At 38.6% G+C, this 22,288-nt stretch overlaps 1 protein-coding gene across 28 annotated transcripts in view; it reads right to left on the bottom strand.

Moving 5' to 3' along the window:
* Window positions 1-22,288, bottom strand: part of PHLDB2 (pleckstrin homology like domain family B member 2) — a 227,344-nt gene that overhangs the window by 30,786 nt on the left and 174,270 nt on the right. For 16 of the 28 annotated variants that reach the window (XM_045088355.1, XM_013060879.2, XM_045088345.1 and 13 more), the window contains 6 exons: window positions 14,835-14,963; window positions 8,280-8,435; window positions 7,225-7,335; window positions 4,476-4,565; window positions 1,063-1,206; window positions 252-440 (listed from right to left, as the gene is read on the bottom strand). In XM_045088355.1, coding sequence (XP_044944290.1) covers window positions 252-440; window positions 1,063-1,206; window positions 4,476-4,565; window positions 7,225-7,335; window positions 8,280-8,435; window positions 14,835-14,963 — 819 coding nt within the window. The remainder of the gene's footprint in view (window positions 1-251; window positions 441-1,062; window positions 1,207-4,475; window positions 4,566-7,224; window positions 7,336-8,279; window positions 8,436-14,834; window positions 14,964-22,288) is intronic. The other 12 variants (XM_045088350.1, XM_045088352.1, XM_045088353.1 and 9 more) reach the window with 7 other exon arrangements.

Genomic DNA, 22,288 nt, shown 5'->3' with positions numbered 1-22,288 from the left:
AACATATCAAAAGTCAAGAGAGGACAGTCAAGGGGTCAAAGTTTAGGACAATCCTAACACCCCTAAAAAATACTAAAGGTCCTTAAAAAAAGCATAAGAGCAAAAGCCAACCAAATAAAAGAAAGCCCAGCAAAGAAATAGGTACTTGTCTCTTTAACAAAATACCTTTGGAAAAGTGGAAGGAAAGATTCCACGTCAGTGACTGCTGTCAAGGTCAAAGTCTCAGACTCTGCACACCAGTGCCTAGTTACCTGTTGTTCCTGCTGCTGCCGCTGCCTTCTGTGTTTCTTAGCTGGTAGAGGAGGAGGTGTGTCATTTAATGGGAAAGGATCGACAGACGGAGCCAGGACTTCGGGCCAAGGGGCTGATGGAGGTTGAGTGACAGGATGAGGAGAGAGGGTGGAAGGAAACATAAATCCAGAACAGACAGGTGATCTTTGCTTTATAGGAGAAAGAAAAAGTATGTATGTGTCCATATGAAATGAAAGAATAAGACAAAGAAATGAAATCGATAATCTCCTTATTCTGTTTTCTTGTATTTTAATCAAGAAGTCACAAATGGTGGGCAGGATCTTTCAATTTAGGTTTTTGTTAAAATTCTACTCTGGGAACAACTTGGAACAATTAGAAGATACTTTAATTTACTCTTCTTTGCCCCTCCCCAGATGTTTTAAAAAGGCATAACATTAAAAAAAAAAAAATCCATCCCACTAACACAAGAGAAAACAAAATCAAACTGGAAAAATGATTCAAGCAAACAATTTGAGAAAGGCTTTTTGGTTTCTGTGAAAACAAGGTTGGGTCAGAGGGCTCCGATCTAGATTTTATTATTTTGAACTTAATTCTCCTGGTACTCCACTCTGCACCATATATTTCATAATTTCCAGTGTGAAGAGTCACAAAACAGTGCCCCAGGTGGGTATGTTTTTCAAACTCAGCATCATTCTGGCCCTCTGGTCAACCAGATGTATATGGTCACACACACCTTCATTTTCAGGTAACCATGGGTTAATCTCTGACATGAGGAAAGCAGTGAACGAATGAAATGTCATGCCAACACACCTCTTTATTTTGTGGCTGGCTCACCAGCACAGCTGTGGTAGGCCCAGTGGCAACAGCGTCAGCGTCAGCGGGGAACTGAGTGGAAGGGGACAGATTCGTGGAATTGACACATGGCTCATTAATTTCATTTACACTGATATAGCCCTAAAAGGAGGAATTCAGAAGTTAAACATGAAGAAAGCAAAAGCTGAGGCATGCAAGAGTATTAATGCTCCCAGTACAATGGAGTTAGCTTTGAGCGGCACAGCCAAGTATCTGTGGAACGACCAAATGTTGCATTAAGGGAATCATCAGCAATTAAAATGAATTTATGATGCTTAATCTTGAAAAGTGATATTACAAGCATTACACATAATTTGGGGGGGTGAAGTCAAGATGACTAAATTATATATAAACAACCTAAAACCTTCAATTTTAGATTTTCTAGAGGTAACAGCATTCATTCTGTTGATTGAATAAGGGTGTCACTATACAACATTTAAAATAACCACACACACGCACAAATCTGAGATATAAAATTTACAATGCAATCTCTCATTCCATATTTCAGGAACCTTTTCCACAAATCTTTATTTTTAGATTTTCCTCTTTTTTTCCGTTTTTACAAGTTAGAGTGTGAGTAAAAGTGGGCTGAAGTCTTCAGGCTTTTGTACAGAGAAATTTTATAAATACTAATTTATTTGTAATGCAATCTAGCTTTTAGGTCTCCTCTTGAGCCTTCCCCAGCAAGATAAATGTGTACACGTGCGCACGCGCGCGCACACACACACACACACACACAGAGAACCTGCAGGAGAGTTGCAGCTCAAGGCTCTTTCAATTCAAGGCAGCTTCCCCAACCCTCCAGCTCTACCCCAGGACAGAGAATTGCCCATGACAATGATTCAGTTTTGGCTTCAGCTTCAATAAAACACCCATGAATCAAAACCTGCAAGATTCAAAACTCCCAAATTTATATTTGAAGAAAAGGCACTTATAAATTTTCATGGAAAGTATTTGTACAGACCAATCGTAATTTTCACCGTATCAACAAAACAGTGGGAAAAGTAGAAGAAAGAGTATAGAATAATATTTCTCTTTTAAAGGTAAAATTGAGTTAAGTTTAGCACTTGGGATCCTCTATTAGACCATCAATCCTTTAAAAGAGTGGCTCCAGGGTAGGCAAGATATCATTATGCTGGTGAAGCAAGAATTTCAGGCTGGAAAGCAAGGTTTTTACTGATTTATAATTATGGCAAAGTGGGGAAAGCTAAAGTTGACTATAAATTGTAGGTTTCAAAATGCTGCTGAATACAGTCTTGAACTTCATGGCAATAGATACCATGTAAAGTTTCAGAAGATTAAATTGAAGAAAGGAAGTTGACAACTGGATTCTTAAATTTCCTTTTGTCTTTGGTAATGAATGCTCAGTTGACAGCACGGTGTTTCAAAACAAAGATTTGATTCTTTATATGTCATAGACCGTATAACCTGATTTATTGCTTCAAACATGTATGCCATTTGTCAAAAGTGGCACTTGTTTGAAAGAGTTAGATATAAATTAATAACTCCTTAAAAAAAGAGAGAGGGGTGAAAGAATGAGATGGTGAGAGAGAGAGAGAGGAAGAAAGGAAGAAATTAAAAACATCTCGTGAGCCAAGTCGGCTTAGTCCATGAAAGAGAACACAGTTACCCAACAAACAGAAGACTTGGAGACATACAAATAGTCAAAAACCAAACAGGCTTTTGGCATCAGGAAGTCTGCACAGAAAAAGAACTCATTAGCAGAAAAGGGAAGATTATTTTCTTGTACCAAGAAGTAAAAAGATGCTAGAGTTTATCTAATTCACTCAGATGCCACAGTCCTTCAAACTCAATAGATCCAGCGTCAACCCATGTATCTTCCCTCTTAAGCCTGTGCTGTCCCCAGTCTTCACTACCTCAGGAAAAGGTCCTTACTGTTCAGCTCATGACTCAAACTGGAAGAATGACCTCATTCCTAATACCTCCCTTGACTTACTTCAATCTTACATCCAATCTATCAGCAAGAACTGTCAACTCTGCCTCCAAAATATGTCTGCATCTGACTATTTCCCTCCATCTCTCTGCCATTGCATGAAGGCAAGAGAGGAGCATCTCCAGCCTTCACTACTGCAATGTTCTCCCTCCCAGCTCCTCTGCTTTTCCTCTCACTCCTCATAAACTGGGCCAGTGGCCCAGAGGGATGCTTAACAAATGGATATCAAATAATATCACCTCCCTGCTTAAAATCTCTCACTCAAGGACTGCCCAGCCACATATGATAAACCATATTTCTTTAACACACCTCGTAAGACCTGGTCCCTGCCCACCTCACCGATGTTCCCTTCTTCCGCTCCACTCCATCCACTGTGAACCTGTGTCTACAGAATCTGTGAGTTCCATCTTCTGAATAATAGAGAGAAACTATGAAACTGAATCATCTAATAAAGCTCTTTCACAAAATGCTTCCAAGATCTACATTATTCATACTTCTTCTGTGATGAGCTCTACTTCAGACACCTATACTCACACACAAAATACTTCCTATGTAGGAAGTCTTAACTTTGCTATTGTTTAAAAAGATATTTAAGATATTAAATAGATAAATAGATATTAAATAGATAAAAAGATATTAAGTTGTTAAAAGATAATTACTTTTAGTTGGGACAGATGATAGCTACACTCGTGTGCGCAGGTAACATACAAACTTGCTGAATCACGATGTTGTACACCTACAACTAATGTCGCATGTGTGTCAACTATGCTAAAAAAACAAACAAACAACTATTTTCTTTCCCAGTCAGGGTTATGACTTTCCAAATTAGAGTTAAAATATTCTTCCATTGTAGCAGCGTATCTCCAAAAAAAAAAGTATTTCAGAAAGATGGATGTTTGGGAGCAAGAATGTGTGGAGCTTAATGCAAATAGGATTTTCTAAGTTAGGGGGGGAGAGAGCACAAACAACATTGGGGGGAAAAGAGACAGAGAAAAGAAAGGCACCAGGCTATCTTACCAAATGTGCAGAGACATTTTCATTTGCTGTCAGATTCAGGAGAAGGAGAAGTAACATAAGAAAGAGGAGGAACTGAAGAAGGACATTGCAGAGAAGAAGAGAATTTAAGACCTAATCTTGGTTTGGATCTTAACTTGTCTGAAGCCCCAAGTTAACCCAAATGTCGCTGTCAAGCGTGGTTTGCACACACACACACAAACACACACAGTGCACCTGCACTAAACACAAAGATAATCTGTGAAATCCTCAAAGCATAAATAAAAGGCAGGAAAACCATTAAGCATTGATGCTTTCCAAGTCACTCAAGTTAATGTTTTCCTATTTAGTTAATCATCTAAAACGGAGGCACAGCTCTTGATCTCTAAGGTGATAGAGGGGGACACGGAAAATCACAGCTTACCTCTTTCAGAGTACTGGGGTTGACAGGAAACCCTTTTCCCCCAGAGAGGCTGGAGTATTTCTTTTCCAAATTACAAAGATTTTCCTTTTCCTGAAGGAACACGAAAATCTATTAAGCTTGGCCAATCTTAGATTTCCCTGATGACTAATGATGTTGAGTATTTTATCATGTGTCTTACTGGCTCTTCATACATCTTCTTTTGTGAAGAGTTTGTATTCAATTCTTTGGACTGTTTTTTTAAAAAATTTATTTATTGAGTGTTTATTGATTGTTATTGAACTGGAGGAGTTTTTAATATAGTCTGCATATAAGTCCTTTATCATTTCCTCTTTTAAGAAAACTTTGCTCACCCCAAGGTCAGAGAAGTGCATGTGCAATCCTGAATTTCCTTCTAGAAAGTTTATCACTTTAATTTTTCTGCTTCAGTCTACAATCTGCCTTGAATTAATTTATATGTGTGGTGTAAGGACAGAGGCATTAGGATTCATTTGTTCATTTGTTTGAATGTTTACCCAGTTGATACAGCACAGTTTGTTGGAAAGACTTTCTTTTTCCTAGATTATCTTAGAGCCCTTTGTGTAAAAAAAAAAAAAAAAAAAAAAAAAATCAGTAGATGGTATATTTGTGGGTTTATTTCTGGACTTTGTTTGGTTCCATTGATCTATGTGTCTAGCTATATGTCAGCACCACATCATTTTAAATACTATAGCTTTAGAGGCAACTTTGAAATCAAATAGTATAAATCTTCTAACTTGGTTCTTGTTCAAAGTTATTTTGGCTACTCTATGCCCTTGGCATTTTCATACAGAGTTGATTCTCATTTCTTGTAATTCTTATGCTCTGAAGCATTGCCGTGAACACTGAATTAGTAAACACTGAACCCTTGTTCCTACAGGAAATACAGAGATGGATTACTGTGTGCTTCCTCAAAAAAATTTCATCAACTGATCAATCCGTAACTTTGCTTTATGTATGTTTCTGTTTAAAGATACCGTATTTGATATAGAGTTGATTAAACACGAACTTGTAGCTAAAAGCACTGTAATTTATGCCTGAATGAAACTTATTTAAGACACACATTTTCCCCATGAGGCACATTGCAACTTTCCCGCCCTTAGGAACACTAGACAGTATGTTAGCACTATGCTGGGGAGGCATTTTAAATAGTTTAATCAACAAAAAAAGTACAAGCAATGTGAAAACACAGCACAAAATAATCCACAAAAAGGACTCTTATTTACTCCGTGAGAGTTGAAACAGGAAGGTAGAGTGTTGCTTTGTTCAGCCTCAGCAGGGAATTTGTATGCTGCGGGACTCAAAATTTTGCCGCTCTGCACACATCCATCAGTGAACTGTACGACAAGTATGATTGGGGGGCTGCAAGTGAGCTTTAGTGAGCAGGCAAATTTACAAATACAGACTCCTTGAAAAATGCAGATCAGCTACAGATTTGAAGCATCCATGTGTCCATTTCAAACTCGGCTGAGTTTGAGACATATCTACAGAGACTGAGACATATCTACAGATCAATCTGGGAAAATACAAATCTTCATAATTAGCACAATTTTTAGAACAGAATTACATTTTATGTGTTTTAACGAGGAAGTTCTATTTTTATGATGGTGATCACCCATTCTAAAAAATCTATCACTATGAGATTCCCCCACCTCCTTTTTGCTAAAACCTCAGAACTACTTAACTCCTACTTATTACACTATCTGATTTAAGCTGTGCCTTTGAATAGCATGTGCAAAGAGTGGAGTGGATATTAATGGAAGAAGAGCTCGTCCCCAGAGCAGGAGACAGGGATGAAAAACCATAAAACCATTCTGAGCTTTCTGGTGTCAAAGAAGCAGGAGGGGAGGTTGGCAGGGATTTGTGTGGGCTACCTAGGTGCACCTTGATGGACTCATACTTTCTGTGAAGGACCAATGTTCTTTCCCTTCTCAACCTGAAAATAGTTAAATGGCTAAGTTGAGAATATTCCAGCTACATATCTGGTAGTGGGGAAACATGGTCTAGCCTCATCCTTTAGTCCCTCATTCTTTCTCCTGTACCCCATTCTGGGTACATCTCATATTTTCAGGATCCCAAAGCATCACATCCTAGGCAGTGACCTGCATACAAGGTTCAGCACTGAGACCAGCCCATCAACTTTAATTAACTTTTGGTGTCTTAGATCTTAGACTATGTCAGAAAATCAGATTGGGCAAAGGAAACCCTTTCTGTGCAGTCACATTAGGCCCTGGGAGATGGGCCCACAGTCCCCTTGGTGAGGATGGTCTTGTCCCCATTGCTGGGGCTACCTAGCCAATGAAGCCAAACTAAACCCAATGGGGCCATTGCCAGGTGGGGACTCATAGGCAAATAATTAGAGTTTGACACCACAGCAGCTGGGCCAAATTGTTTGACAGCAGCAAAAAAAGCAGAACATGTTCTACCTGTTTGAAAAAAAAATCTGTTTTTCCAAAAGAAGAAAATCTGAAAACGTACATATTTTTCATGGTTTGAATTTTCACACCATGGAAAAATCATGAGGAAAACATCCTTACTTATTTTCTGAATTAACTGTTCACAGAGCATCAGCTTACTAATGTGGAGTATTAAATAAAAATGTACATTAAAAAGCCTTTTTAAAAATTATAATCCACTATTCATTATCAAAAGGCACTTGTTTTGAAGGAAGGAGCTTCCCCCAAGCTGGAACCTGAGTTTTATTGCAACCAGCGCTAAAAAAGGAAATACTTACTCTCTGTAACATCATTATTAAATTATTCTTTTCTTTCACAAAATGATCTTGTTCTCTCTGAGCCTGCTGGACAATGTGATTGGCTTGCTTTTTCAATGCAGAAATTTTTTCCTGGAGGAAAAAAGATGATCATATACAGACGCCCATTAGACATTCAATGGTCTGCCAGTATATCCTGGAAAAGGGAAAAGTGTTTACAGCTGGATCAGCAATGAGGACATTTTTGCTGGTGGGAGGCAGTGATTCCTATCTAGACACTGTGAAGTAGTCTCTTTGACCTGCCAAGCCGAAGGCTGTTCTTTACCTAAGGCCAATCTAGTCCACGTGGTTTAAAATCTATTTGAAGAATGCAGAAGTCAACAGGAAATCTTGTTTTAGACTTGGGAGATGCCTCATGGGAAAAATAACAATTTAAGTTCTTATTTAAGCTGAGAGCTTAAAAAGTCACCTTCTTCATCTCCCTTCCCCTCCGTTCTACTGGTTTAGTATAGAGCGGCTGGGATGTGATTCTAAGTTTTGGAACAAGAGCTGAATTCTGAGGCGGGACATCAAGGAGAAGGAGGTGGGCAGAGCCAATGATGTGTGTGGCGTCTGGCAGGGCTATTTCTGATGGTAATAAGCTATCAGCCAACTTCGGGAACTATGAGCAGTGAAAACCGAAAATGCCAAAATAGACTTTGTTGGCAGAACTATTCTAAATCTAGTTACTGTGATTGCAAACGCAAGTACCTTAAAACAAATATCCGAATTTCTGATAGTTCTCTCCTTTGGTTTTCCCATAAATGAAAAAAAAAAAAATCAGGTATTATAAATCAATGGCATCTACAGCATTAAGTGACAGCAACTAACACATGTTGGTGTACCCAGCTTGGAGCACTATTTGGTATGTAGATGGCAGACTCCATAATCTGTCAGATGTGACATGTGGGGAAACACACCCGGATATTTGGATATAAAGACAGGTAGACAGAGAGCTACATTAATGATGATTCCTGTCAGGGAGTGAGGGGCGAATGTGTGGGTTTCTCACACTGAATGACACCTGGCGAAAGTACCTTTCGAGTCACAATGTTCCGCTGATACTCAGCTACTTCACGTAGGAGCTGTTGGGTCAAGTTCTCCTTCTCCTCATCCAGACGGCTCTCACGCTCAAGCTGCTGGAATTCCAGGTCTTCAAAGTGTTTGCTCTCCACGTCCAACAGGTCGGCATCCTTTGGAGAAAGGGGAATGAAAATAAGACATACCAGAATGGCTGTAGCCATCTTAACATAAAGAAAACAAATATTAAAAGCAAGCAGTCTATTCATCAAAATCAAAAGCTTCTGCACAGCAAAGGAAACAGTCAAGAAAACAAAGAGGCAACCCACGAAATGGGAGAAGATATTTGCAAATGACAGTACAGACAAAAGGTTGATGTCCGGGATCTATAAAGAACTCCTCAAACTCAACACACACAAAACAGATAATCATATCAAAAAATGGGCAGAAGATATGAACAGACATTTCTCCAATGAAGACATACAAATGGCTATCAGACACATGAAAAAATGTTCATCATCACTAGCCATCAGGGAGATTCAAATTAAAACCACATTGAGATACCACCTTACACCAGTTAGAATGGCCAAAATTAGCAAGACAGGAAACAACATGTTGGAGGGGATGCAGAGAAAGGGGAACCCTCTTACACTGTTGGTGGGAATGCAAGTTGGTGCAGGCACTTTGGAAAACAGTGTGGAGATTCCTCAAAAAATTAAAAATAGAGCTTCCTTATGACCCTGCAATTGCACTACTGGGTATTTACCCCAAAGATACAGATGTAGTGAAAAGAAGGGCCATCTGTACCCCAATATTTATAGCAGCAATGGCCATGGTCGCCAAACTGTGGGAAGAACCAAGATGCCCTTCAACGGACGAATGGATAAGGAAGATGTGGTCCATATACACTATGGAGTATTATGCCTCCATCAGAAAGGATGAATACCCAACTTTTGTAGCAACATGGACGGGACTGGAAGAGATTATGCTGAGTGAAATAAGTCAAGCAGAGAGAGTCAGTTATATGGTTTCACTTATTGGTGGAGCATAACAAATAGCATGAAGGACAAGGGGAGTTAGAGAGGAGAAGGGAGTTGGGGGAAATTGGAAGGGGAGGTGAACCATGAGAGACTATGGGCTCTGAAAAACAATCTGAGGGGTTTGAAGCAGCAGGGCGGGGGGAGGGAGGTTAGGGGAACCAGGTGGTGGGTATTAGAGAGGGCAGGGATTGCATGGAGCACTGGGTGTGGTGCAAAAATAATGAATACTGTTATGCTGAAAATTAAAAAAAAAAAAAGCAAACAGTCCAAAATATCTTTCAAATTACTAAGCTGACCAGGGCTGGACCATGATAGTCCAGTCTTTTGGAGTTAAATCCTGGAGCAGTGACCATGAGAATGGAATTGAAAGGGACTAAGGATGGGGCAGGGAGAGAAGCACTGGTTGGACCATCAGTTTGAGACTGTTCTGTGAAGGTAGGACTTCTTGCTTGAAATATACTAGGTGGTTATAAATGGATCCTGAAGTATAAAAAGAATTTGGTAAATAACTAAACATCTGTCCACCAAGGGTGTGACATGGTCCCTTGAGAAAGCTCCCATTTTCCAAAATTGTCAAATGAAAGGAGATTTTAGTATAGAAATAAAATTCAAGATTCCAAAGTTACTGACTACAAAAAAAAAAAGACTCCAAATCTGGCACACATAGAGAATAGATCTATATGATGTACACATAGACATGCATGCTCCAATAATTTTGTTGAAAGGAGAAGTCATTGAAAACATTTGGTGGTTGGTATTCTTACACTGGGCTTCTATGAATCCCTGAACATTGTTTACAAAGATTTTTACCGGAAGGGTGGAAGCACAGCATTGATCAGGCACAAAGAAGGTCTCTAATGGTTAAGTACTACTACTCTGGGAATAATCTTGAGGGCATTTAAGACCAGAAATCATAAAAATCAGATGGTCATCAGATAGGCATTTCCTAACCTATGAAATGTCTGAAGACAGAAGTGAATCCCTATCTGTGCAGAGACTGGCACATGTTGTAAACAATTCTTTAATCTACATTTAAAAAAAAACACTGTCTTAATTTTGGGGCTTTGACTAAACCATAAATAAGGTATAGAAGATTTTTAAAAAATATATTATTTGTAAATAATCTATGGCCGAAAAGAAACAGTAGCTGGGCTGAGCTAGCTGGTTTGTAACTCTGCATAAGCAAAATAGCCAGGACATGGCTTTTTTTTCACTTAAAACATCAGAAAGATTTGGATAAATAAATATGATAAATTAGATTTATATCAATTTTTAAACATACCACCCCCCTCTTTTGGTTTTTATGTGAATGATAAATTAGGCCTTTTAATCAAATGGAATAATATATTTCTGTCTTCTGGAATGAATTTTATTTGGGGGATGATTCACAGAAGGATGATCAACTACCATGTAATTACAAGTGGCACTATAGCAACAAGATTATTATGTCAACACAGTGGATTCTTAAAAGTTAAGAGCAAGAAAAACAATTTGAAAAACATATTCAGCATTTTTGAGTACTCTTTTTTTTTTTTACAGTTTAATTGGCTAAACAGAAAGCAGTCTTGGTTTCAGGTTATTGGTGGACATTCAAGTTTATCAGACATTTCATGCTTATAACTTCTAAAGGAATGAATGAATTTGGCCCAAATCTAGTCACTACTGAAGTAATTGAGAGATAATTCGAGCATCATATCTTGAAACAAAATCCCTGCAGTCTTGAAACAATACATTAGTGGACATATTTCCTCACGCAGTCATTCATAGTCAAGTTTTTATCTAAAAAATTTAAGTCTTTGAATTAAGCTTGGCTTGTGGCTAAAGATTATTGAGAGAAATAGTTTCATAAACTTTTTTTTTTTAGTTTATATGTAATCTTTATTCAAAGTGGGTATGAGTCTCACAGTATGCCGACTACGGTAGTCCCGTAGTCCGTTTGCTCACTTCACATCTGGTTAATAGACACCAGGTGTTATCTTAACCATGTGTAGGTCACAGAGCCACTAATTTGTTTGCAGTAAATATTTAAACTGTTGCATGAAAATAATACACACTGGGTAGGAAAGTTGAAAATTAAAGCTAAGCTTAGCACTCAGATTCTGCTGATACCATCATCTGATCAAGTTGTCGAAACAATTAGAATGTGTGTATATAAACTTACACTGTAAAAGAAAAACTGGGGAGGGGAAAAGGCTTTGCAAAGATTTTAGATAAGAATAAGAATTCAGGGCATGGAATTTGGAGGCAGGAGTCATTGAATTTAGCATACAGTAATATATACAGGAAGCTCAAAGTCAAGGGCAGGACTAGTTGAATGAAAATTTTAACGACGCTTCACTTGCTAAAAGGAACATTACAAATCTCTGCTGGATGGCAATCTCAAAGGCCAGGCACCAAAGGACATAAACAGTTGTGCTTAAGAAAATTCAGTGCAATTCTTTCTTTTTTTCTAATAACTGTTTTGAGAATTTCTATGGCAGAAGTTTACATGCAGTCCATCATGCATTTTGTTTTGTTTTTTTGCTTAGCAGAGGGACAGAAGAAGAGAACAGATGTGAAATAGCAGGAGAGATTCTCAAGACAGCTCAAGGCCAACTTTGAAAACAAATTTAAGTGGGGCTTGAGGTTTGTTCACCTTTCTCCATCTTATGCCTTACAGTCAAACACTTTAACTGCACAGTTTTGGAATTTGGAAAAAGAGAATGGAAATCATTCACGCAACCTTCTCATTTTATATATGAGCACTGAGACCCACAGAAGTTGAAGGATTTACCCAAGATTAAAGGATAAACTGATGGTAGAACTAATGAGAAAATAGGTCTTCTAATTGTTGATGTCACTGAACATGTATATTTATATTTATATTTATACATATATATGTAATATATACATATTATATAAATATACATGTTCGGTGACATCAACAAGTTGAAGGATTTACCCAAGATTTACCAAAGATTAAAGGATAAACTGATTGTAGAACTAATGTTGATGTCACCGAACATGTATATTTATATAATATGCATATATTATATATATATTATATATATATATATATATATATATATATATAATCAAGAGACTGAAATCAACCATTCAGTGAGTAAATTACCAAAAGCACAAGAAAACAGTTCTAGCCAGGTGTCTCCTCCATTTACTAGTGGAACTCATTCTGGTAAAAAAAAAAAAAAAATCATTTAACTCCTGCTTTCTTTTCCATAATGCTTGCATCCCAGGGAAATTTGGGACTGATGAATCCACCTCACTACATGCAACTACTCAGATGAAAGCTGTATTCTGACTCCAAAGCAGGGGATTAGAAGTAAGAAGCCTGTTCATAAAGCTATCTTGTTGTGCACAAAAAATCATTCATTCCATAACTTCAGCTTAAGTACTTGGGATAACACACATTTAAGAAGATGATGTTCTTCCTCTTCATTTATTTTTTTCTTTTGTATGACTTGCCACCTAATGAAGTTTGTGGTAATAAAATCACCTTTACTGCATCTAGTTTAAATGCCTTTGGGAAAGCTTCGTAGGGAAGCGGCATTCTGAAGGTTTTCAAATCTGAAGGGAAATGAGTTCATACAGGAAGTTCCTAGTATGAACAGACTTCTCATGAAGTAAGTGGACTTTTTAACAATTAAGCAGTGGGATCAGTGGAAAGTTACTCTGGTCATCATTCCTGTAAAATTAGTGGACCTCTTAATACAGATGAACAGAAGCTACCACAAGCCAGTTATCTCTCCCGAGGAAAGGGATTTATGATAAGAATTTTATACTCTGCTCATGGAGGAAGAAGATAAGGGTCTTTGCCTTGAAATAGTGGAAGAGACTGTCTATATCACTTCCTGTCCTCTTCTGGACATCCTTAGAATGTACATACATTTAGAGTTATCCTACTGAGGCTAGATTAAGCAAACAGACATTATTTATATCAATCTAAGTCTCAAATATTAGTAGAATTTATCAATTTTTATTTGCAGTGGTATTTATAAAGAGTCCAAGCAATATTTGGATAACTAGAGGCAGAGAAGAACAAAATATGTAAGTTGTTGCTGACTCTAGATAAAGTAAAAGGACCACTGTGTAAAATCATTAGTAACGAGGAGAGCTGAAAACCAGTGAACCAACATAAAAAGCCGTTTCCCAATCTCTTTGGTGAACTGGCATAAACACAAATTACAAGCAAAAATAATTTTATAAATACTAATGTTTTCTCAGTTATTTTCACCACACAATTTCTAGAGAATTATGACATTGAGTGACAGGAAATTTTCTCTTCTTACAGCAAGTTCAACTGTATACACTAAAAGGAGTAAAGAGGAAGAAGCATTGTTGGGACTTTTTTGATCCAACATAGTAAGAAAGTTACTGTTTGTTAGAATATTAAAATCATTAAGCTGTAGGTTGACCTGCCTGCCTTTGGTACTGTTTATTAAGATGCTTTCAGCCTCTGTAATACACTGAAAAGTTTTAAATGTAATTTTTCATAACCTAATGCTACTCTAAGGTATCATGTTTTTATATTAAAGGCCATCTTAAACATTTCCAAGGGTGGGGCTACCTCAGCTGGTGTTTCCACTTGCCGACTCCCAAGAAGGTCTTGACAGAATAGCATGAATGAAACTAGCCTTCTTTTCTAATCACATGGAATCATGAGCTGTTAGTCACTTAGCACAAATTACTATGACATGACTCTTGGAGATCCAAGACTGCTCCCCAGCTTTATTTGGGCTGCTGTTCAGAGCAAACAACCCAATCGTTAAGAGGCTCTGAAATATTATGTGGTCTGGCCAGTGTTTGTGAAACTCTCCACCTCGAAGCCTCATTTCGGCAGATAACCAGCATGGCCATGTTAAGCACAGCTAACTTCAATGATCGGAAAATAACCCGATAAAACCCACCGCAAAGTCCACGTTGCACTAAGCTTCAAAAAATGAGGAAGTTCACCTGAGAAGATGCGGAGGACAAGGCCCTGCATCTTGGGTCTTGGTGTTTGCTGTGGCATGCTAAGAAGTTCAGTGTCACCAAGAGACAGAAAGAAAAAGACACAGTGAGTGGTGATGGGAAGCAAATCAGAGACAAGGATCGTTTTTGGACCCAAGTGGAAAATCAGGCGGAGACTGGTAAAAACAAACAAACAAAACAACAAAAAAAACAACATCCCAAGGGCAAACAGTACTCACGATGCAGCAGAGAATGCAGGAAAAGATGCCAGCTGATTTAAATGCTACAATCTCAGTGTCAGTTATATGTCACAAAGAACGACTCTCTTTTGTTACAAAGAATGACTCCAGAACTATTTTTTTGCATTATAAATTAGTGAAGGATTCTAACAAGGAATTGTCTGAATAGCATAAAGTAATATATACCATCAGCATGCATATTTCTATTTAAAAATTATCTAATGACCAGAACTTATGCAAATTTATACTGTGTGAAGTAGGAAGTCATAGGTAAGTGGAACTTCATTGAAAAAAAACACCGAAAAACAAAAAAACAACTGGCGCATTCCTGTTTACTACTGACCCTCTTCAGTTGTTGTTGTAATTGTTCCCTCATGGACTCAGGACAATTGTCCAGCTGGGTCTTCTGCTCGGAGTAAAGCTCCTGAAGCCTCTCTAGTTTTTCCCTTTCAGCATCAAGCTTTACCTTCTCCTGAAGTTCAGAAATCAGAAAATAGAAGAATAGAAATTACCTTCACACCCAAAGCAGGCATTAGTGAACATTTCCCAAGGATAACACCAACACACACACACACACACACACACACACTCACACAAACATACACACACGCCCGCACTATATCCTATGCATGTAGAAACATACCTAGTTAGTGACTAAGATAAGGGGGAAGTGGAAGTAAAGACAAGGGGGCTCCATTTCTGTAGTCTTAAAACACGGTCCACATCACTGGGTACTGACAATGACTGACTGACTTCCTTCCTTCCTGCCACCATGTTTAAAGTGGAAGAAGCTGGTCAATGGTCAACAAAGGACAAAAGAAATGCCAACCAAATTTATAAGATAGCCTTACAAAGAGTCCGTTGGCAGAGACCAAGGCAAAGGAAAGCTGGCATTTACCTCAAGTATAGTCGTGGTCCAATTTGCTCATGGCATTTGTTAAGCAAGCTTTGCAAATTACTGTAATTTTATTTTCGGACCAGAAGCATGCCAGGTACACTAGTCGACACCCTGGTCACCTGAAACAGGTCTAGCTATCTGGCAAACTTCAAAGCTTAAGCAATTAGAAAATCTGTTTCTAAGGCTGAGAGAGCAGGGAAGGAGGCAAGCCTGACAAAGCAGCGAAGGGAGGCATATCACGCAGTTTGGATACACCGACACATGACATTTACTGTGGAGATGAAGACTTCTCTACATTCACGGATATAAAAAACACTTGAAACATGGACTGTGGAAAAAAGGAGAGAACACCCAGGTGTCAGAAAATAGAAGAGAAACGTGGAGATAACACTATATCTTTCCCCAGTCACACAGTCCAGAGGGATGCTGGACATTCTCTGGGGTCCACCAGGCAAATCCTATAATAGTGATTACATGGCCTTCCATGTCATCTTTTAAATTGAGAAAAAATACTCCAACCTGTTTAGTGCCTGTCTTCCCAACCGGGTGCCCTTTATGATGTTCTAAAGCCTTGAAGCAAATTTTAGCCCTGATTCTCCCCTGTTGTAACTCTGTCAGCCTACACAGGAGCTCTTCGTGACGGATGCCTTCGGCTCAGGTCATGATCCCAGGGACTTGGGGTCAGCCTCCCTGCCCAATGGGGAGTCTGCTACTTCTTCTCCCTCTCCCACTCTCCCTGTTCATTCTCTCTCTCAAATGAATAAATAAAATCATTAAAAAAAAAAAAAAAGCACTTCATGAAGCACTACCATGATTTGGCCCTCATTAAGCACAGTGACCACCCCCTTACTCTCCTTGCCTCATTCACCCTAACTGCAGACAGCAATAAAACTGGCTTCTAAGCTTGATCAGAGAAGGATTTTTTTTTTATAAGGATGCAGCTCTCAAACAGTCCCATAAAATTATACTGACTATAATTTCTTCATCCAAATGGCCATGACTTCCCGTGTAAACATATCTTTAGATTCTTTATAAAAGAGGCTATGGTTTAAATGGAAAACTATAGGACATAAATAGTTATACCAGTTCACTTAGGTGTCCATTTTTGGCAGAAAATTTCTAAATGTCAAGGGCCGTTTAGAAATGCGTATTCAGTTTTTGTTTGTTTTAAATATCTTATTTATTTATTTGACAAAGAAAGAGAGACAGCAAGAGAGGAACATAAACAGGGGAGAGTGGCAGGGGGAGGGAATGGGAGAGGGAAAAGCAGGCTTCCAGCTGAGCAGGGAGCCCAATGAGGGACTCGATCCCAGGACCCTGGGATCATGACCCAAGCTGAAGGCAGATGCTTAACAACTGAGCCACCAGGTGTCCCACATATTTAGGTTTAGAAGTGCAGTTTTTAACCTTCAGAATGATTAAATACGGAAGTGATAAAACTGAGAATCCTACTTCATCTATCAATTTTAAAATGTTTCTGCAGGGGGCGCCTGGTGGCTCAGTGGGTTAAAGCCTCTGCCTTCGGCTCAGGCCATGATCCCAGGGTCTTGGGATAGAGCCCCGCATCGGGTTCCCTGCTCAGCAGGAAGCCTGCTTCTTCCTCTCTCTCTGCCTGCCTCTCTGCCTACTTGTCATCTCTGTCTGTCAAATAAATAAATAAAATCTTAAAAAAAAAAATGTTTCTGCAGGGGCCCCTGGGTGGCTCAGATGGGTTAAGTGTCTGCCTTCAGCTCTGGTCTTCATTTCCAGGTCCTGGGATCAAGTCCCTATCCCCTGAGTCCCGGGGCTGCCTGCTCACTGGGGAGTCTGCTTGCTTCTCCCTCTGCCTCTCCCCTCTGCTCGTGCCTTCTCTCCCTCTCTCTCTCAGATGAATAAATAAAATCTCTAAAAAAAAGGAAAAAATAAAATGTTTCTGCAACTGAAACTTTTGCAGACTATTCAGAAAGTTTCCTCCATCTTTTCTGGCAAGTGTACACCCTGTGCAACCCCCCAGTGCCAGAGGTAGAGAGGGGCAATGGCTTGGAACATAGAGTGAAGGACCATCACGTGTTCATTCCAGGAAAGCTGATTCTTCAAGGACCAGTCAGATTCAGCCTTTAGTTTCAGAATGAATCATTTTTCCCTTTAATACAGCCAGCAATACAGAACACCAGTCGTCCTTTGGATAAAAAAAGGTGTTATTTCTTCTGTGCGTGGATCAAAGATTGCCCTATTTACACAGCAAAAGAATTTTATCCAAAAGAGTTCTATTTGTAGATACTGTATCACTGGATTTTGCACCAATTCTAGTTCCAAGAAGAAAGTTAAAAAAGAGAAACAAAGAAAGCAAAAAAGCAAGAAAGAAACCTATCCAATCCCCTTAAATAGCAAATGTGCAAAACTGTAAAATTTAAAGTTACATTTGACAGAGCACATTGATACGATATTTGATTATATGGAAAGGCACTGGCCTAAAACCCAGGTCTCAAATCTGAAGAAAAAGCCAAACTAGGCCTCTGAGCTCCCCATTTTGTATTACTACTAATAAGTCCAGATAACGAAGAAAAAGTACCTTATGTTTACATAGCACCTTCCTTCTGAGGTGCTCAAAATGTTTTGCAATTCCGTACAAGGGGGCAGTGAGAAGACTAATGCAAGAGGGCACCATCAGAACCTTCTGCTCCTCTAGTTTACGGGTAATGCTATGAGCAAGACTTTCGTCTCAGAGCAAAAGCTTAGTGGGGCCAAAGCGAGGGCAAAGGAAGGAAAGGGCAAGGATGAAAGGACCAGTAGCAGGTGGGCCTGGCCATCAATCACGGAGGACCAGAGACGTGATATCACGCCCATGCCAGCCAGTTGGCCAACTCAAGCCAGAAAGAGTTTAATATTCCTACTTTCTATTTATTGCCCAGAAGGTTTTCAAAGGAAAATTAGCTCTAGGCAACTAGTTAATTAGACCTGAAAATATCACCTTCTACGGTGAAGACAAATATATGGACAAATTAGATAGCATTTCAGGGTTCAGGGATTCTTGCTTTGACATGGAAAATATGAAAACTGGCTGTTATTTACTTTCCCCAGATTTAAACTGGTACACTTGCCTATTACAATTCTTACAGGCTCAACAATTTCTAAATTCTAAAAAAGAATTCTAAATTCTAAAAAATTTCTAAATTTCTAAATTCTCAAAAACAATTTCTAAAGGCCAAGTTGGCAGAGAGCTTAACTATTTTTTTTTTTTAGGATTCATGAATCTGTTTTCAAGAAACAAGTATATTTAAGTGAGTTGTAATGAACTTTAAATTAAATAAAATTTAAATTAAATTTTCAATAAATGTATTAAATTTTAATGAGCAAATTTAATAAATTTGTGTTAAGTTGAACAGATTTAAGTTTACTGAAAAAAAATCAGATGACAAGGAATTGGAACACTCCAGGAAAACCCAGATGTACAAGGGGGCATTTGTAAAACCAGGCACAGAATGTGATTCACCGGAGATGTGGCCGTGTCTGTTCGCACTGCTCTTGCACGGATTTGTCATTATGTACTGGCAAAAGCCATGCGGGTCACAAATTCATTGCCACATTCTGCTCTTTCTTTATGTTTAAGACTGATGTTCCTAAAGCGTATATATGACCAACAGTAATTATTCACAGCAAATTAAAGCAGAAATCAGTATATAAAATTGGGCTCTATTAACTTGATTTGTTTATTCACTCACTCAGGGACTATAAGTAGAGAAAAGAGGGAGCCTGGATTGTCTAGGTTGCTCAGTTGGTTAAGTGTCTGCCTTTAGCTCAGCTCATGATCCCAAGGCCCTGTGATTGAGCCCCACATTGAGGTCCCTGCTTAGTGGGAGGCTGCTTCTCCCTCTCCCTCTGCTGCACTTTCTCTATCAAATAAATAATAAATAAAATCTTAAAAAGAAAGAAAGAAAGAAAGGAAGAAAAGAGGACCATACTCATGAAGTATGGTCCAGTTAGCTCTGTGGTTCTTAGTCTGGACTGCACATTAGACAAATCTGGGTGAACTTTAAAATATACTATTTTCCAAGTCTCCATGCAGTCAGACATTCAGGAGCAAAATAGGGTATGAGCATTAAAAAAAAAATCCCTCCATGTTCTCTCATATATAGCCTGGTTGGGAACCCCCGAATGAGCTACCCAGATGATGTGGAGAGGCAAAGGCAATTAACAACAATTCGAGATTTTAAATGAAGACATGGGACATTAATACACAAGGCACCAAAGAGTGCTCTTCAGATATTTGGCTTAATGCCTTTACTTCACAGTACAAAAGGCCCTTTTACAAGTGACACTCCAATTGTACAAATTTTTACATTCAGATTAAATGCCTCAAGTAAACCAGACAAAAACTGTACCATGAGATTCCAATATCCAATGGACGTTCAGAGAGGAAGGCATTTCAAGCTCAGATGCAAAATGACTGTCTTCTAGTCAGACAGATGATCAGGAGTGTGGGTGAGTTTACCTTAACTAACTTGAACTTGTACACAAGAATGACCAATGATCTTTAATGAACTTAATGATCCAAAGCTCATCATGGGACCATTTTGCTGGCAATGTGGTTAGAAGACAGTAACAAGTTTCTCTCTTTTGAATTGTATTCTTGAAAGAAGAAGTTGAAATTTAACTTGTTGGCTCTATTTGAATTTCAATATTACACAGCAAATTCCTGAATCCCAGTGAAGACATAATTTTACCACATCTAAGTAATATTTGGTAAGCAGATGGTTCAAGATTACTCTGAAAAGATGCTTACTTTATTAGCTTGTGAGGCTGCCAGATAAAACAGAGAACACTCCATTAACTTAGAATTTCAGATGAATGACAAATTATCTTTTAATATAAGTATGTCCCAAATAATGCTTAGGGCATAATTACACCAAACATTTTCCTCTGTTTATCTGAAATTCAAATGTACCTGAGCATCTTATATAAATATTTTATTATATATAAATATAAATATATATATATACATATACATATATGTGTGTATATATATATATAGGATGGGATGTATACAGGTTATTTATTTACTTATTTATTTGTTAAATCTGCTAACTCAGTTAGCTTAATAAAGATTTTCTTAAAACTTAAGGTCCATCTTTGTAATTCCCAAACATTTAGCACACAACCCAGCACATGCTAAGTACCTGGGTGTGTTTCGTGAAACACTGGGTCAGGTTTGGAGTTGATGCGGTGATGTGTTTAAATTCATTCAGTACCTAAGCCAGCATTTCTAAGAGCAGTCGATCCAAAGTCCTTTCCATATACCCTGAGATTACTCTTCCTTCTAGTTCCTAAACCCTGTGGTTTGGGAGGTAGGCATCCTCATGGTTCAGAGATTAGGCTATTGTTTTAGGTACAAAAATCACTTATCTGAAATTCTTAAGACCAGATGTGTTCCAGATTTCAGAACATTCTCAATTTTATAGAAGTAATGCAGTTCATATAGCATACATTAAAAGGCATTTCCAGTAAGGTCTGGGCCAGCAACTAAAAACCAAACACATTTCTATTTCTGCAACTACTTATGAATATTTACACAGATGTGAATATCAGTCTAAGTCAGGTTTCGTAACCAACTAAATTTTGGTGCCAATCTTACAAAATGATTCCCCCCTCCCCCCAAAAGACCTTTTCAGATTTTAGAACTGCAGAGAAAAGAATATGGACCCATGTCAATGGATGCTGGAAAGCTGAGAACTCATTCTCTACATGCCTCTATAGAGGCACATCCTTATACTTCTTTCTGCAGATTGTTTTTTCCTTTAGCTTTGACATTTTAATTACACAATTGATGGATTAATTTAGTGTGGAAAAAACTGGACAATCAGAACACTAGGGATTTCTATAATCAAACAACCACCAGAAAAAAGAACCCTAATCTGGAATCCTGTTGACTGAGTCCCCAAATCCCAAGATACTCTTCCACTTCCTCCAGCTAACTTTGAAATGTAAGAAAGAGGCACGGGAAGGGCTGGGTCCCTTCTGAACACCGCCTGTGACTTGGCAAATGTTCTGCACTCCAGAAGCATTAACACTCTGCTAAGGAATTCTGGGGCAGGCTCTCTGTCTTCCCCTGGCTCTAAAAGATGGGTGGAGCGGAAGTAACAGGTACCTTGGCAAGATAATAATGTGGGAATAAAATGTAACCATTTTAGATACAATGATACATGCTTCCAGTAGGAGAATTTGTCAAATAACTTAAGATTTCTCTGTGGCAGGAGCTATATGGCGTGGAGTGATTTAAGCTTCAATTCACACCTTTAAGCTTGTTTAGTTATAAACAAGGCCAGGATGGCAACAAAATACCATAATCTGTTTGTGTGAGGACAGATCCTAAAACAAAGAGTGGCTGAGCTTTATTTATGATGAACTTCTGGGTAACAGAAAGACTCTGAGACAAGACTACGGACACAGAGCTCTTTCCTTAACCATTTTACTGAATTTCAGGACAACTGACTATGGATTTTTGCATGCCAAAGAAGCAGAGATAAGACATAGATAATCATCATAGAGGAAATGGAAATTCCTTTATAATAAAGTAAAGGAAATTGGGAAAATATTTTTCGTCCGGAATTCTTACTGCAGTCAGAACGAGGCAAAGACAGAAGGAAAACTGACCTAAACAAATGGAGGTGTGCCTGCTCTGCTGTGGCCTCGGCTGGGCTTGGCCGTGGGCTCAGGGACAGCAAAAGGGAAGCCGAGTCCACAACCAGGCCTCTGCCAGCAAGGGGCTTCATGGTCCTGGTGGCTTCTCTGCTCTGTTGCCAAGCTCATTAGACTGAATCAGTTCACTGGGGCAGAGGTTAACAATTCTCTCTCCTTTTACTAGCCCCAGGAAAACACTATGGCCTCTATGCTGACTGTTTCATAAAATAAATATCCTTTCT

Source organism: Mustela putorius, unplaced genomic scaffold (assembly GCF_011764305.1).
Source record: "Mustela putorius furo isolate JIRA1106 unplaced genomic scaffold, ASM1176430v1.1 tig00003834_pilon_pilon_pilon, whole genome shotgun sequence".
Classification (NCBI taxonomy): Eukaryota; Metazoa; Chordata; class Mammalia; order Carnivora; family Mustelidae; genus Mustela; species Mustela putorius.
This window is presented reverse-complemented; position numbering and strand designations above follow the sequence as displayed.